The 18,297-nt window shown below is 37.4% G+C and overlaps 1 protein-coding gene across 3 annotated transcripts in view; it reads left to right on the top strand.

The window, feature by feature from the left end:
- The window catches only part of tnpo1 (transportin 1), a 40,607-nt gene extending 26,803 nt beyond the window's left edge, over window positions 1-13,804 (top strand). Inside the window, exons 20-24 of one of the 3 annotated variants that reach the window (XM_003216263.4) lie at window positions 2,385-2,460; window positions 3,231-3,330; window positions 5,528-5,602; window positions 7,015-7,157; window positions 8,527-13,804. In XM_003216263.4, coding sequence (XP_003216311.1) covers window positions 2,385-2,460; window positions 3,231-3,330; window positions 5,528-5,602; window positions 7,015-7,122 — 359 coding nt within the window. In that variant the 3' untranslated portion in view covers window positions 7,123-7,157; window positions 8,527-13,804. Of the gene's footprint in view, window positions 1-2,384; window positions 2,461-2,539; window positions 2,615-3,230; window positions 3,331-5,527; window positions 5,603-7,014; window positions 7,158-8,526 lie in introns of those variants that run through there. The other 2 variants (XM_062972308.1, XM_062972309.1) reach the window with 2 other exon arrangements.
- The last annotated feature ends 4,493 nt before the right edge of the window (window positions 13,805-18,297 follow it).

Here is an 18,297-nt window from a genome sequence, read left to right on the forward strand (position 1 = left end):
TAGACTTGCATTACTTGTCAAGTACAACTTCTTTTTTAATTCACCAAGTATATTAAAACTACTTCATTACAGACCTAAAAGTAATTTAAGATGTGATATCTTTTTATGTACAGACAGATTATGTGTGCACCCAAGTAAATATCAGAAACCTCAAAACTGTAATATGCAATATAATAAGAGCAAACTAGCTATTATACAGCATATCTTGTTAACATACTTTAAATTAGCTAGTTAAAGGAGATCATGCTTTTAAAAGGAATGTGTCATAGTTGCAGATTGAAGGACTCTTGAGACTCGTCTTGTACTTGCCAGAACATACCCAGTTCTTTTAAAAATAAGGTTTTCTAGAAAATTTTAGTTGTTAGTTGGCACTGTAATCTGATACTAAAACCACTGATGCTTGTTTATAGTTAGTCATAATCTAGTAAACATTACCAGAATATTATTCAAAACAATGGTAGTTTTGCCTTGGACTTCAGGACAATGGATAAATGTTCCAAGCATGTTTATTAGATATTTAGTGCAAAGTAAAAGCACTCTAGCAGTATATTGCTGCTTTATATGGTAACTGAAAGATATGCCAGATAGTTATTTGGCATTTTATAGGTATTGCACTATTCATAATTATTTGTAAACACTTTATGTTTTGTGGAACATTCTTTAAAATCAAAGAAGTCTTCTGAACAATACGAGGGAATAATAATTGCTACATTACTTTTAGTGTACATTTGTTGAATGACAGCAAAAATTCAGAAGATACGAAACATCAAATCTCTCAGTTTTTCTTTTTAAAATTGTAAAGAAATACCTGACTAGTTGATAGTAGCAATACATGTTGAATGTGCTGTGCTTAGGTTTGTTGTGGGATATTCTGCTTTGTGGTGCAGAATGTTGTTATGCTTCAAATCTTAGAACAGTATGCCCAGATCTAGTAATCCTGGCATAGCACGGTGTTTTTCTTATGACCTTGGTGGGAACACCTGCCAGAAACAAATTGTGCAATCTAAAATTCTTACACCCGAAACTGGTTGATATATACTTCTCATAAACTTCTGTATTAGGATTAAATGTAACTGAATCCATCAAAAGTGGCTTTGGGGGCAAAAAATCCCAACCTCCAATTTGCAAGCTTGTATTATTAATATCAACACTCGATTTCTATAAAGTATTATCAGTAATTAGAAAAATAAGCAAAGTCCTTTACTTTAGCATATGAGTTATAGAGTGAGTGTGTGTGTGTTTCATTTTATAGTGTTGGTATATCCTACACCAAATCTCATAGTGAAAAGAGCATCATCTGCTTTATTGCATGTGTTCATGAGATTGTTCACAAATGCCTGTTCTGGAGTGTTGCATAATGTCTTTTAAGCATAGGCTTCTCTGCTTCATATGAATCTGCTGGATTTTAGTACTCATGTAGTTTGCTTCCAATAATCCTTAAACATTCCCACACTCTCCCTTTTTCTGAAGAAAATACCCTGTGAGTTGAGAAAACACCACTAAATAATTCTAATATGCTGGGGTTTTTTTTTACCAGAGAGGACCACCTCTCTAGGAATTTTTAGGTTTTCCAGCATGACTTTATGGTCAACTTCCACTGAAAGCTGACCATAGAACTGCATTGTCAGACATAGAGATTACTAGAAAGGTATTCTCTCTAGAAATCTCAGGGTCCTCCAGCATGACTGTAGGAAGTTAATCATAGTGTCAACACGAGAACCTAGAAATTCCTAGAGAGAACATTTTAAATCAAATCCTCAAAACACTAAGAACCGATGTTGTTTGTCAGATAGAAAAAACAAAGATATAAGTTATCTTAATCTGAAATGTTATATCCCATTTTTACTGAGCATTATGACTATTCCAATTTTTTGTTGAACTTAGTTTGAATTTACTAAAATTCATTCCTCCAAGCAATATGGAATAGGGTTTTAATCTCTCTATCATTTTTTGAAGTTTATGAATTCAAAAAGTTAAATATTACCTTTTCAAAAGTTATTACAAATGCTATAAAGCAAAACCTGAATGGTTTAAATCACTACAAATGTCTGAAGTGCCATTTGATAGTTTTTCCTAACTTTAAAACATTGAGTGAAAGTGACATTTGGATTTTAATCCTGATTTTGGTGTTCTCTCGCCCACCGAATTCCTTTTTCCTTTCTCCCGTGTCCCTCCGAATAGTATGCCACATGTTGCCGCCCCTTATTACCGGGGTGGTAATGAACAGCACTGGTGAAATCTTATGTTTATTATCATACACAGGTTCTGTTGGTTTCTGTTTCTGAGTTATTTGTTGTTTTTTCTTTATTTTTCTCCTTCCCCCCTCATTTGCTCATGTCTTGGTTGGCGTTTGGTGGTGTATAACCGTGATTGCGTTACCTTAGCAATAACAATTGGTCGTCTTGGTTACGTTTGTCCTCAAGAGGTGGCCCCCATGCTACAGCAGTTTATAAGACCCTGGTGTGTATTATTCAATCTTTTTTTTATTCATTTTTCTTCACTTTCTTCTTTCTTTCCTCTCTCTCTATCTCACTTCTAGATATACTTTTCAGTTGGTTACAAAAATCACTATTCTTAATCATTGCCAACCATGTGACTAATCTTGTCCTATCAGGTTTGTGAGTTTTTTAGCAGTACTGTCGTGTATATATTTCATGTTGTGGCTAACAACTAATGGATGCATGGGAGAAGATTGTCACATGCTTGATGTGTTAAAGCTTGATTATTAAAAGCATTTTAAAATCCACCAGAATGATGATATGCATGCAAATAGCATAAAATGTTAAAACATCGCATCACATTACTTCAAACTCATTTGCAATTTGACTTGCTGTCTAAAATATATGTCTATAGATTTGTATCAAATAGCTTGCTTGCCGCTGTAACAAGTGAGAAATGTTTTGTTATTGGTATTTGGTATATTTTATACTGTGGCAGTATATACTGCTTTCAGCAATGGAAGCACATAAATAGATGTATAGTTTATAGAGGTATTTAATGGAATATAGGTCACCCTTAATATTGGTTGTATATTACAAGGAGGAATTTGAAATTAACTGATATGTGATATCTACAAAATGTATGGTTTTCAAATCAGGTTAAAAGTACACAAAGAGTTAGGAAATCCATGCATAGTCCTTTTTCCCATTATGACACTTATTCCATCAAATACTGAACAACTTAAATTCTAAGAAAGAAGACTCATAACATCTGGTTCTTTATTTTGTTAGGTGTACCTCTCTCCGAAACATAAGGGACAATGAAGAAAAAGATTCAGCTTTCCGTGGGATTTGTACCATGATTACTGTCAATCCAAGTGGAGTAGTCCAAGTAAGTCTGCCTCTGATTTTGATATGTCTAAACTAGAAAGAAATACAGTTGACCCTCCACATTTGCAGATTTAATTATTCACATATTTGATTAAAATGCTTTCTCTAGGAATGTCTGTGTGCTCCAGTGCAATTCTGTGCTCAGCTTCCAGCAGAAGTTGACCATAGAGTGATGCTGGATGAGGTTACACTTAATCCAGATAAGACAGAGGAACTCCTGATCAGTCAGAAAGCAAATCTGGGAGTAGGGATTGAGCCTGTGCTGGATGAGGTTACACTCCCCCTGAAGACACAGGTTCGTGCTTTGGGGTCCTCCTGGACTCAGTGTTGAACCTGGATTCATAGATTTCTGCAGTGACCAAGAGTGTTTTTGCACAATTAAAAAGTGTGTGCCAACTGCGCCTGTTTCTTAAGATGCCAGGTCTGGCTACATGCTTAGTTGTGTCCCATTTGGATTACCATAATGCACTTTACGTGGGGCTCCCTTTGAAAAGTGTTTGGAAACTACAGCTGCTCCACAAAGTTAAGGACAGGTTGCTAACTGGAACTGGCTACAGGGTGTGGACAACCCCCCTGTTGCAACAGCTCCATTGGCTGCCAGTCTGTTTCTAGACACAATCCAAAGTGCTGGTTATGACATTTAAAGCCCCAGGCAGCTCAGGTCCAGGCTATTTGGCTGACTGCATCCCTTTCTATAGACCTGCCTAGGCCCTGAGATCTTCAGGAGAGGCCCTTCTCTTGGTGCCACCTCCATTTCAAGCTTAGTTGGTGGGAATGAGAAAGCGAGCCTTCTCAGTAGCTGCCCATCGACTCTAGAACTCCCTGCCCAGGGAAGCCAGAATAGCCCCCTCCCTGCTATCCTTCCAGCAGCAGGTTAAAACGTTTTTATTCTGGCAGGCTTTTAAAGAAGCTTTTAAGATCAATTCAGGGGGTTCTGTGCTTTTAGCTATGAACAGGTTTTAAAGGGTTTAAACCAGTGTTTCTCAACCTGTGGGACCCCAGGTGTTTTGGCCTACAACTCCCAAATATCCCAGCCAGTTTATCAGCTGTTAGGATTTCTGAGAGTTGAAGGCCAAAACATCTGGGGACCCACAGGTTGAGAAACACTGGTTTAAACTGTTTATTTTAATACTGTCAGTATTTAATTTTATTTTAATATTTGCATATTTTTAGGTTTTAAATTGTATTGTATTGGTTTTACTGTAAGCCTCTTTGACTCTCTTTTTTAGAGAGAAAAAGTAGGGTGTTAATAATAATAATGCTGGAGGAAGTAGAAATCCCTAGAGAGGTATTCTCAGGTTAAAGAAAGTAATTACAATTATTGAGTTTTGTATAATATCCATCAGCAAGAAACAAAATATAGCAATTTTTATTCACAAATTTTGCTTTCATAAGGGACCTGTACCCCTAACCTTAGCAAATGTGGAGAACTGACTTTATTTCTTTTTGCAACAAGAATTGGGTTTTCAAAAAGATCAGGCCATTTTCTGGTAAAATAATGAAATGGTAATACAGGTGGGCAGAATACTGTTGACTTGAGGACAACTTGGCGAATCTTGTAAACCAGACACATCTTCTGTAAATTATGAATCATGGCATACAGGTACAGTGGCCCTTGGTTTCCACTGGGATTTGGTTCCAGGACCCACCTGTGGATAACAAAATCTGTGGGTACAGAAGAAAGCTCGTGTGTAGGGGGAGGCTCCCTTCTTTTCCACCCTTTTCTTGACTTGTGCCCTTCTCAAATGCAGCTAAGCTTAGCTCTGGAGGGGAAAATTATGGGGCACCTACCTTTTCCATTTCTGTTCCATAGCTATTAACTGGTGTGTGTACAGCAGGACTTGGGGTATCGTTTGTATTGGGATTGCAGAGGATTGCACCTTCCTCATGCCAAGGCTTTGACCTGGATTTAAATAATTTATTGTGAAGGATATTAAAGCACTTCTAGTAGTCGACAAGTGGATAGGTCTCATGGCAAATCATTTTAAAACCTGAAGCACCTAGGGTTTCATTTGATGATCTGCTGTTTTCTTTTTGAAATACATTCCTAAATTAGGAATTGCAGGTGTTAACTTCTAATTCTTATCTTGGGAAATTGAAGCATAATACGTATAGATCAGTTATTAAGATCATTACAATTGTGTCAATTCATTTACAAATAGCTGTTTCTAACTTCCTAATTTTGTTAACGTTTATAGGACTTTATATTTTTTTGTGATGCTGTTGCATCATGGATTAGTCCAAAAGAAGATCTCCGGGACATGTTCTGTAAGGTAATAAAGGTTCTCAAGGATTTAAGAAAAAAATGTGTATTAGTATAATACTCAGTGTATATTTTGATATGAAATTGCTCTACAGGATCTGTAGCGAAGGATTCATCACTAATGGCAAATCCATTATGATTTTCACCAGTAGAACAGCTGTTTGGATTATGAAGGCATGTGAAGATCAAAATCCCATATATAATCCTGCATAGTGTATATACATTTGCCAGCATAGTTAATGCTGAATTTCTCATTTGCTCAAGAAGTTCTTCAAACAACACCAAGGCCTTTAATTCACCTCTTTGCACAATTACCATTTGACCCACCATTCACCAATCCAGTAAGGAGAGGGAGAGCTATTTGTGTAATGCATAGCTTCATTAGGGACTACAATTATACAAGAAAGTGCAATCACTTAAGCAATGTTTTTATGGCAGTATAATATCCCAACAGGATTCCAGCCAAACTATTTTATTACTTCCCCCTCCATAAGATGGCTATGTTTCATTCTATAATGGTACCAAGAGAGAAACAAAAAAGTCCAATTGGAGATAAAGATGGTTGTTCCTCTCAAGACTTCACTTGTTACTTAAAGTTCATTCGTAACAGCTTTAGGTTTTAAATGATATATTGTATCTTTTTCTGTAAGTCATTTGGATCTCTTTTTGAGAAAGATAAAAGTGGAGTAGAAGAGATGATAATAATAATAAAACTTTATTTATACCCCGCCACCATCTCCCCAACGGGGACTCGGGGCGGCTTACATGGGGCCATGCCCAGGACAATACAATATAGCAAAATATAAAACAACATATCATAATACAATTAGCAATACAATAAATAATCATGTACAGTACAACACAAAATCAAAAAAGCAATATAACAGGGCGGGCCGCATGATCACTCAGTTAAAACTTGGGGTGAGAAAAAGATAAGAATAAAAACCACGGGGAACAGGGACATAAGATAGAAAAACAGTCTAGAGGATAGATGTTGAGGGGAGTAACAAAAGAAGTGTATAACAGTTACTCTCCAAAAGCACACCGGAAAAGCCATGTTTTTAAATCTTTCCTAAAGGCTAAAAGAGTGGGGGCTTGCCTGATTTCAATGGGCAGTGAGTTCCATAATCGGGGGGCCACAGCAGAAAAGGCCCTCTCCCTTGTTCCCACAAGGCGGGTCTGGGATATAGGCAGTGGCGACAGGAGGGCCTCCCCTGATGGTCGAAGAGATCGGGCAGGTTTATGGTAGGATGATGATGTTAAATAGCAAGTCAGATATAAGCTGTTCAGTCTTTTGAAAATTGTCACTGAATAGGCTACTTTTTCACGTGGTGCTTTCAGCAAAGCTTTCTTTTTCACAATTTATGCTTGAAACATTTGTTTATCGTAGAAGTAATTATGTAACTTTCTGCTCACCTGCAGATTCTTCATGGATTTAAAAACCAAGTTGGAGATGAAAATTGGAGGCGTTTCTCTGACCAGTTTCCTGTTCCCTTAAAAGAGCGCCTTGCAGCGTACTATGGAGTTTAACCTAGTGTAATCAAGCTGCAGTACCATAATTAGAGGTAAGTTGTCCTCATCCCTTCCCTTCTAATCGGTTACAGAAAAAAATTACTGTTTCCAATACTTTAATATTTCTGTGTTATGGTCATTGATTGCTTTGTAACTCAGAGTGTTAAGCTTCCCCTTCAGATGAACACGTGTTTGTTCATATGTTTGTCAAGGGTTAGTGAACCAGTCTTGCTTAGAGGCTTTTTTGTATGTCTCTCACTTCTTTTCGTGGAACTGTGTTTGAGATGATTGCCCTGTGCTAGATGAGTTGCTTAGACCTCAAATTGATTTATTTTTGTAGCAGCAAATGGGGTTCTCCATTGTTGCAGATGCCTAGAATTCTGATCCACCCTTGAGAAGGAAGGGATCATACAACAGAACATTGCCACTCTGACTCCTTAGGAAACTTCCTGCTAGTTCTTTCTCTTACTTTATTCAAGTGTCAGATGTATGCTTCTCCAGTGGTTTTTTTTAAAGCATTAAACAGTATTTATGTAATTTCGTTTCCTTTCTAACTCTTAAAAGCTTTTTGCCATTCCCTTCATTCTCGGTCCCCCTCAAAAAACTCCCAACAGAGATGCTCCCCTCTTGTTCTTCTCTCCATTCCATTTGATTTTCATGTACTTTGTGAGGGTCCTGCTAAGACAATGGTTCTCAACCTGTGGGTCCCCAAATGTTTTGGCCTTCAACTCCCAGAAGTCCTAACATCTAGTAAACTGGCTGGGATTTCTGTGAGTGGTAGGCCAAAACATCTGGGACCCATAGGTTGAGAACCACTGTGCTAAAAGGTGCCCTCAAGGGTTACTTGTTTGCAAGAGATTAAGATCATCACTGTTCAGAACTAGTAACAAGTTAAATAACTCCACCTCCAATCACTGGACCTTCTGCTCTTTCAGTCCCCAACCTAACTTTCCATCTTTCAACAGAACGCTATAAAAATCTAGAAGGATTTCCCCTTGTATGTAGTCAAATGGCAGTAGGGGGTAGCACTGAAAATACTTGCATGAACTGTATTGTGGCAGCAGAAAGAGAAAGAAATCTATGTGGCTAGTGGTTTAGTAATTTGCCCGTGCCTATTGCCTGAAACAAGCAATTGGTTGTTACATTTTCTCTGATGAGGTTTAATTTGGCTTTGGAAGAGGAGCCCACTATCCAGGAAAACTAGCAGTCATGCCTTTAGAAAAATCTCAAAGCAAGAAAGCAGACCTTTGCTCTGAAATACCTGCAGTGCGGTGAACTTTTCCTGGAAGTACATACTGACAGAACTAATTGTAACTTTGCACTTCTGATTGAATCCTGATGTTATGTTTTTAGCAAAAATGGTATTACACTAAATTGCTTGCTTTCTGAAAACTAAACATATACATTATTTCCTTTTTTCAGGTCCTTCGGTCTGGAAGACTAGGAGGGAGCCTCTGCACCCAGGGAAAAAAATGTTACCCTTTACTGGGGGGAAGGGCAAACCAGTAGGGAATACAGTACAATCCCAAGCCTACTGGGAGGGGCGGGAGGGAGGTGTTGCCGTCACTGTATTAAGCCGACGTTGGGAAATGTTTTAACATCTGGAGCTTTTGTGGGTGGAAATCTGTCTCCTGTTACAACTCTACACTGGATGTGAAGAAGCGCAAAAAAAAAAAAAAAAGCAACAGCATATTCTGCAATATTACGGGCAACTGTACCAAAATGAAAACTATAAAATTGAACCATAGGGATATATAAAGAGGAAATACATTGTGTTCAAGTGATAAAGGAAACCGAAGAATGAGGATTACAGACAGTAAAAGGTGTTGTAACAAGGGGTTTCTGCATTGTTTCATCTTGATGGGATTCCTAGGTATTGCATGTTGATGAAGAACTAAACAAATGAAGTTAGGACAGTTAAAATTAAGCTTGCTGCTGGTATTAGGAGCAAGTACTTGCAGCGTATAAATTTAAATCACCCCATGATAAAGTAATAAAAGTGAGTGCGAACAAAATGAAGCAACCTGCAAGATGCCAAATGAGTCACTCCTTTTCATTTGGGGGAGGGGGGAGGGACATTTCAGAAGAAAGGTGAACCTTTAATTTTTACATTAAAACTTTAAAAGGTAGTGGGTATGATTTGATGGTTGTACTTCATTAGATTTAATTTCTAGAATAAGTCATAATTCTTAATGTGCAGTTTAAGGTTCAGGCATGCATTTTGGATCATAGTGGTCGAGCGTATTTTTAGTGGGAAAGTAGCATGCTTGCATCAAAGAGTGAGAGTGGTATTCATTTACTTACATTGCGCCAGTTTTGTGTTGCAGTTTACCAATTCAGTATAGCCCTGCATTTAAAATTCCTTTAAGATTCTGTGGATTTTATTTTATTTTTATTAAGGATATAGGTAAAAAACAAATACTGTAGTTACAACTAGGCCTCGAAATATCTTTTTAGGATCTCTTAGGAAATAAGATTGATATTGTATTGTGTAACCTGCACAATGTGGAAAGCTCCTGTGCAAAGTTTTGCCTCTGTGCCGTCAGTGTGATGTGCTTTCTGCATGGTTATACTAGTGATTTTTATCAAACCTAAAATGAGTTACATGGTAAGACCTGTTTAAGGCTACATAAATGTTAGTTGGCGCGTAAAGACAATTGTAGAAAATTGATAACATGATTGCTACATTTCAGTGTTTATTCCCATCAAACATATTATCTATATTTCTTCTCTCCCCACTCCCCTTCCTCACAAAGCATGATCTTAAGAGATGCGTAAATTAGTAGATGTAAAGCAGGGTATCTACACTATATCGGCGCATGTTGGTGGCCCTATGTGTCCTAGAGAGAAATCACACAAGGGTGCAAGTTCAAAGCTACAGAGTGAAAGTTAGTTTGGATCCTTTTCATTTCATTTGTTTACCTTTTCTGTTTTCCCTCCTCTATTCACTTGTATTCCTGTGAATAAATCCTTGTTAAGTTAACCCTTTACTTTTCTTTCCATGTGTATTTTCTTATGTACTGTGAATGTGAAAATCTAACTGGTACACTTGATTTTGTGTTACTATAAAAGTGAAAATTGTGATTAATGTTGAATGCATATAGGGTATCCCATGATGATAGAAGAAAATGGAGAATAAATAACTCTGCTGGTCAGAGCTGAAGCCACACTTTTCCATTTTCTCTTAAGTGCTGCAAAATTAATCTCTGCAAAAAAAAAATGTCAAGAAAAAAAGCCATAACACCCGCCTTACATTTTAGCTTCTCATTTTTGCATTGCAAAAAAACAAATACTGGATAACTGTTTTTAGGGACTGACTTTGCATGACTTGGTTCTTTTTAAGGTTGTATGATTTAGCCATTGCACTGAAGTTAAATCTTGTATGAGTATGAATTTACGAAATGTAAATTCAGGTTTTTGTTTAATGTATGGGAGCATGTACAAATCTTATACATTCCTTTTTTTTTTTTTTTGCTTTGCAAATTTAAATGACTTAAATATGCTTGGAAGCAACATTTTTAATACATGTCCTGAATTAAAGCCTATAAAGAATGCAAGTGATGCTACTACACCATGATATCCACTGGAACAAAACTGCACATGGCAATCTACTTTCATGTTAACTCGCTGTGTGAGAAGCCACAGCATTTCTTTTGGCTGAGAACATTTAGTTGTAGCTTTTTTCTGATCAAAGAAGTGATACAAATTCCCAAGGAAATGAATATTTAGTAAGGGTGAAGACTTGCCTTAGATGAGGGTTTACATTTAATTTTGCTGTGGACAGTGCATTAGGCCAAGCTTTCTCTTTGGAGTTCTTTAAAATGTAAATTATTTGTTAGGCCCTTGTAAAGTTGAACTGTTAAGTTGCAGATAACATTAAAGATTAGCACACTATAACCACTTATATAAATAGAATCAATTTTATTACATGGGTTAATATAGAGGGATGTGACTGTTTTACTGTACTAATCTGATCATGCAGAAAAGTAACAAAAAAGCAATATTACAGTTTAACATGATTAATTGTTTATAAGTTCATGCTTTATTCATACAAAATAAGGTATAATGCAGTTGCAGAAGCCACTTCAGTTAGAATTTGGGAGTAAGGAGAGCTCTGATACAACACTAACAGTTGTAAATCAAATACATTGCATCATGGGATATATAAAGCATCTTAATTCTTTCCATGTTGTCTTGACAATTCTTGAATGTTGACTGAATGTTGATAACTGGTAGAATTGTGAGTTTGTCTTTGTTACATTCCAGTGTTCTCTGCCTCTTGGCATGCTATAAGCACGGCTTACTAAATTTGCTCCTTATGACAGTGAATAAAGTGCTTAGTGTGCTAAACTACAGAAATAGCCGCTGCTAAGTGATGTAGATTTTCTACTTGAATATTTTGTTGTAGGAACCTCAGGAGGTCAGTGTTTACTGTTTTTATATATGCCTTTGTTTTCATGTCCAAGGCCCCCTGCTTTTGAAGGATTCTAACAGTGAACAAAGCTGCTGATCAACCTAAGTTGGTAACAGAAAGTGTATTTTAAAAATTGTTTAAACGGCATCTCTTTTGCAGTTTAGCTTGTCCAATACAATAGGATTTTCTAATAGTATCCTTTGTGACAATTAAGGGAAAATGTCTCCTTTCATTTCTTTTAGTCTGAGGGGAATAGATACATTTTGTAAATTTTTAAAGCTCAGTTTTCCTTTTTAAATTGGTGGTATATGCATCAGTTATAAGGGTGAGATCCTAAGACAGCCTTCTTCAATCTGGCCCACTCCAGAGCGATGTAGCCCAATGTATCTGGAGACTGCTAGTTTGGAGAAGTCAGCTCTAACGCTTTGCACCCTGGTTCTTTGAGAGGTTGACTCTGATGTCAGTTCTGTTCACTTCATTGAGGCTCGCTTCCAAGTAAGTATGCTTAGGATTGTTGCCTTGGCTTCATGCCACACAAAGAAAGGGGTGCAGTCATGGCAACATGAATAGAACAATGTGTGTTAGAATACATAGCCAACAAGATGTTTTAAAAACATTGAAATAATTTTAGTTTTGTAATAAAACACTTGATACACACTGTGATAATTATTTTTTTCTTTAGCATTGGCATGAATTACTTAAGCTACATGAATACTGTGTAATTTAGATTTATACTACTTGTAAGAAGATTTCCAAAGCTGAAACTTCTCTTGTTTGAATAAGAAATATTCATACTAGTTTTATCTCAGGTAAAAGACTCTTGTACTCTTTTTTGTTTAGATAGAAGAGGCTTCTAATATATCTTAAGTGTACCAGTTTGTCTTTCATATAGGAACTGCCTAGTGTCTTAAACTCTCATACATAAATTAACTTACTGTGGGACAGCAATGACTTTGCTTCAATATAAGTCACCTATTTTATTCATATTGAATGTATTAAATAAAGATGTGTAACATTCTTCCTAAGAGAAGAATGCATCTGTGCGAAATAGCACCTAAAATCACCATAAAGAGTGCTTTATATTGTGCGGTATAAAGTTACGTTCCTGATTTTTAAAAAGCAATTTATGGCTTGGCATAAATATTTCTGATATATTTTCCTGTGTAAATGCCTATACCTTTCTAGAGTACTATGTAGAGTCTTAAAAAATACCACTTTGTAGTGCAGTCCTAGGCAGTAAACTTTAATCAAGACCAGACACTCTGCTCCTCTTAAGCTAATGAATGCTGAGCAGTTGTCTCCTAAAAGTTGCTGTTTACATACAAATTTATTATGTATGGTGGAAACATTGAGCTGTCTGGGATGCTTCAGTCTTGAGAAGACAATTTTTTTACATTTTAATGCAGTTCTACTCAACACTGAACTCAGATTGAAGATGCTGTTCAATTCAGAATGATATCTGTAGCCAAACATTGCTCTTTGGACTTAATTGTCAAACCAATTCAGTGTTAGGCTGTCTGAAATGAAACTGTAATAAGGGCATATATTGTCCCTAAGAGACCGAGTTAAATCAATACATAACAGGGGAACTCTTAATGGTTATATTGAAGTAAACCTCTACTCCTTTTGTTTTTCTGGACAAATATACTTTCAAAAAACAGTTAAATTGAAAATTAGCTTTGATACTGATGTCTTTTCTGTCCCTCCTACTTCAACATGTCAGTTCATTTAACTGCTCTTTTTCAGATTGATGTACAGTGAAATCCTTAATAACCTTTTAAAAGTGTTCTTTCCAAAAAATTTAAAGCACTCTTTCTTTTTGTGCTCACCTATATCTAAAGATAATCAAGAGTTCTTCTCTCATTTAACTCTTGCCTATCCTAAAATGTACTAGAGTTGGATGTAATAACAATAGCTGAAGTAGCAAAATGGCCAGATCTTTCTGCTGACAACTTAGGTTGTGTGCGTTTTGCTTGAAAGCTTTAAATTGGATGTGTTTTCCTGTGTTAGAATATTCCCTTCAAACATATCCTTCAACCTGCTTTACTTCAATTTTTTCTTGTCTGCCTCTGCTAACACAACTTCATTTAAAATAGAACATGGTTTTGATTTTTTTGATAAGCTGCTGAATTCTAAAGAGTTTTTTGGGGCCACCAAATATTTTGGATCATGCAGAGAATATATATTGTAATGTAGTAATTTTGTATTTACATTTGTATGATGTGACAATAGACGTGAATGTTAATCACTTGCTTGACTATGTTAATAAAAATTTGTTTAAATATAGACACTGCACTCTGGTTCTTAATGGAAAGAGGAAGACCTCATTCAAGAATTTTGGTTTGTTGTTAACTCGATCACACATATAAGTAGCTTCAAGTTCTTGAAATAAGGAAGTTTGGGAGTTTGAAACTAACTTTCGGGAAGAGGTAGTTTTTTTTAACTTTAGTTCTGAAACTGCATTGTGATTTATATCTCTTCACTGTCTGTAGCGACAAACAAAATCAAGTAGATTTGAACATTTAGGCCTTTGATGCATTTTTATGCGCCATATTTGCACATTTAGTCAGAATGGCCAGGTCTGCCTGTGCTGGCCCCATTGCAGTTGCTGTAGCATAAAATCAGAAAATCGTGGGAGAGCTGCATCCAGGGCAGGAGCTGTTTGCAAAGTGGGGCTTCGGTGCAGATGAGGCAATAGTCTTGTCTGATGAACCAACCTGGACACAGTGTATTGTTTGAGAACACAGAAATGCTGGACCACTCTTAACAACTATCATGTCAGGGTGGTCCACAAGAAGGCCTTACATTTATTATTTAAACTGTTATGTTTATTCATATCATAATCTGATCATCATGCTCAATATGTCCCATATGCATTGGGGATATTGGGATAATGATACAAAAGATTTGCTAGGGTAGATCCTCTCTCACTCAGACAGCCCCACCACCACCATCACCACCGAATCAAAATCCTGGCTACGGGCCTGCCTCTGAACAAAAGATTCCCCAGGCAGGAAGAAGCCAGGATATGTAGCTGGCAAGGCCATTAATGCTAATCAAGGTGATTAATTACAACATTCACACTGGCCTCCAACAGACAAGTGGTCTTTCTCCCACCCTGGACCACAGATTATAAACCTTCCTTGCTTAGTTTTTTCAGTATACCTCACAGTCTCTGAGGATGCCTGTCATACGATGTGGGCGAAACATCAGGAGAGAATACTTATGGAACATGACCATACAGCCCAGAAAACACACAACAACCCTGTGATTCCAGCCATGAAAGTCTTCAACAATAGTCTTGTCTGTATTTCAGACATTTTATTTAAAAGCAATGTCTTAAGGATTGATACAGTTGGTACTCCTCAGCTATTCATGACACAAATCATTTCATCATATAGCTTACAAGGGTGCCCCGATTTGATAAGGAACCTGATTCAGTCTAGTTCTGCCTGATCCATTGAACCAAATCAGACTGCAAAAATTAGAGATTTTAATTGCCAGTCCTCACCCCCCCCCCCAACATTATCATGGGAAATCAAAATAACTTTTAAAACAATTTCAGTACCTCCAAAAGCGAATAATAAAACCACAAATTTCAGAAAGGTCATTTCAGGGCTAAATGCTATTGGCTACTCAGTTTTAGTGCTGTTCTGTATGTATTGAGATGCCATCTTGTTGCACTTAGAGCAGTTTCCAGACTTTGGGCTTCCAGGTGTTTTCAACTTCAACTCTCAGAAATCCCAGCCATCTTACCAGTTGTTAGGAACTGTGGGAGCTGAAGCCCAAAACACCTGGCGACTCAAAGGTTGGGAACCACTGACTTAAAGGATCCCAGTCTTTTCGAGTTTCAAATAGCTGCATCAAATCATAGCAAATGCTTTAGGGCACCAGGTACATAGGCAGCACTGCTTGGTAGAAACCCAGAGCATCCCTCTGCAATCTTCATGGCCAATATATATAATCAGTCAGCTAAATCGGTTAATGTTTTCTTTAATAATTAAGTTAAGATGCAGTGTCAGTTTACAGGAAGAGATGGTGTTTTGCTTTATTCTAATAGTGCATGGCAATGGGAGATTCCTTTACCAAGAGTTCTACAGCTGAGATCCCCTTGAGGATTCCCTTGAGTCCCATTAAGGCATTTGATGATCTGGGCTGCTGTCGTAAACTTATCTCATGACCTCATACTTCCCCCAGTTCATCTCTTCCATAGTTGGTTATATAAGCCTCTTGGATGGAAAGAAAGTGAGCTGCTGTTAGAGATTTAGCACTCGCTTTTCCTGTTCTGGATCTAGCCCCAGTGATCTGTTCACTAGCAGACCATGCTCTGTCGGACTGACTGACTGCTTTTCCACATTGGGGTAGTCTGCCATGAGGCTTTTGTTGTCTCCTGCCTCTTTGATCTTTGGGTAGAGCCCTCCTGTCAGTACATTCTCAATACAAATGATTTGAGCCATTAAACATCCTGGTGATGAAGATTTTTTTCACAGTACAGTACAATCAAGATTACTGTTGCATATACACCTTACAAGGCTTGACACAAACCAATCTGGCATTGTCTTAGTCTAGGGGCACTGTGTGGATATGCACTACTGCTGCAGAAATGCCTCACAAATTTCTTTTAATGTTCGGATATAACAAATGTAATGAGGCAACCTAATGTAAATTAAATTCAGTGGTTTGCTTGCTCTACCAAATGGGCAATAACATAATTGGGTTTGCTTGGTTTCACAATGTGAATGAAATGTGCATTACAATAATATATGCACTTTGTGAATTAAATTAAACGACTTGCCTGCAAACCAAAATCTTGCAGGCACACAAACCCAGAGAAATGATTATAGAAAATTTAATCAGATGCCTCAAGAATAACTACAGGCAATGGGGTTGGGGTGAATAAATATCATTACCTAAACTGATATTAAATAGGTGGGCAACTATCAGAAGCTACGGGACCATACCAAGACCCAGGGCCATAGCCAGAAAAAAATTTCAGGGAGGTTTTTGAAAATTTGGGGGGGGGGGGGTTGAACCCCTGCCCCCCCCCCCCCTCCGGCTACCGACCAGTTAATATCTGCTTGAGATAGTGCTTGGAGGGACTCTTATTTTTTTGCGTCTCATAGACTTAGCATGGGGATTTGGTTAACCAGTTAAAATTCATGAGTAAACCATGAATTTCGGGGGGGGGGGGTGAACCCCTAAACACCCCCCCCCCCGGCTACAGGCCTGCAAGACCACAGGAGACTTTGGTGGGTGGCTGCATCTCCTACAAAAAGTTTCCACTTTTGTCCCAAATGCCATAGCATTTTGCTATTTTAAGACTAACGGGGGCCTTCTTTTTTAACAATAGGAAAAGAACCAATTACTCCTAGGCTGTGGAATTAAAAACAGTACTAAAAATAAAGTTTCAAGAGAAAGGAGAAGTGAGTAGTAGTAAAGGGTTCCCTCCTTCTCATTTGAAACCCCCTGCCCTCTTCCATAAAGACACTTGATCAATTCAACCAGTCAACTTTGGGAATATGCAAGCACAAAAACAATACTTAGGAAAGAGTTGGGCCCAATCCAAAAGAAGAATTGTATGCTGGCCACAGCTCAGGGTCTTCCATCTCAACCATGTATCTTTTAAGTGAGGTGCAATATACGTAACACAAATTTAGAATATAACTGTCCTTCTCAGGAATGATCAAGCTACAATATGTAAACGTGATAATATCTGCCTTGATATTAACCCCTTTTCTTTGAGGAGGGGTGAAACCATACAATGTTCCATCAGAGAACTTGGAAGGAGATTGTGAAAATCACATTAGCTTTCACAGTTCACTGGCTGCACTAGAAGTGTGTACATAAAGAGGGGGAAGGAGCTTTTTGGATCAGGTACCTACAAGATACAAAATGTTAAGTGCTGCCCAAGGTGCTAGACTGTCTCCTCCAATGACCTCTGACATAAAAGGGGTTGTTGGAAATAAATGCCCTCCAGGTGCCTCTTGCTTTTTTTTATGCCTGGCACGTAATTCTTTTTGTGCCTTTTACTCCACTCCTACATACCTCCCTGCATTTCTCAGTTTACAGTTTCTGGGAAGCCTGGACATTAAGCAGAAATAGTATTTGTTTATGTACTGTATTAATAGTCCGTCTCTTGGCAAGACTCCTGAAGGTGGATTACATAACAAATCTATAAGTATGTAAAAATACACAAAAACAACAATTATTCATATAAAAATACAAACTCGAAGTCAAGAAGAAGGTGGACATCATAAAATCCAGAATGGCAGAAGGAATAGTCTAAAGATGGAAATCAGAAGATATGTTAGTGGGAACAGTCAAGAGCATATTGTTTCCTTTTGGCTAATAGTTTGGATCCTATACTGATGTTGTGCATGGAGGTGGAGAACAGACAGCCCAAATGGTAAAATGGTGCATATAAAATGTGAGAAGAGATAAGAACAGTTTCTCAAAAAGTACCATTGGGATTTAGAAAGGGCATGCATTTTCAGGGTGTACAACCAAATATGTCTCATACTGTTAATATGGTATGTGAAGAATGCAGCTTAGTGAACAAGATTTTCAGCCTGGCTGAGAACAATTTATTAAATTTAGAATAAATCACTCAACCATTTGATTACTTTTCAAAATAAGCAGTTTCGTATTTGAATTTATGACACTGCAAAAAAAAAGTCAAGATGATTTAGAAAGAAACCATAGTACAGTATTCTGTCAATTCCTCAAATGTCTTTTACTTTAAATTAAAGTATCTGCCTTTTCTTTTTAAAAAGTCTGGA

The sequence above is a fragment of the Anolis carolinensis genome, chromosome 2 (genome assembly GCF_035594765.1).
Source record: "Anolis carolinensis isolate JA03-04 chromosome 2, rAnoCar3.1.pri, whole genome shotgun sequence".
NCBI classification, from domain to species: Eukaryota; Metazoa; Chordata; class Lepidosauria; order Squamata; family Dactyloidae; genus Anolis; species Anolis carolinensis.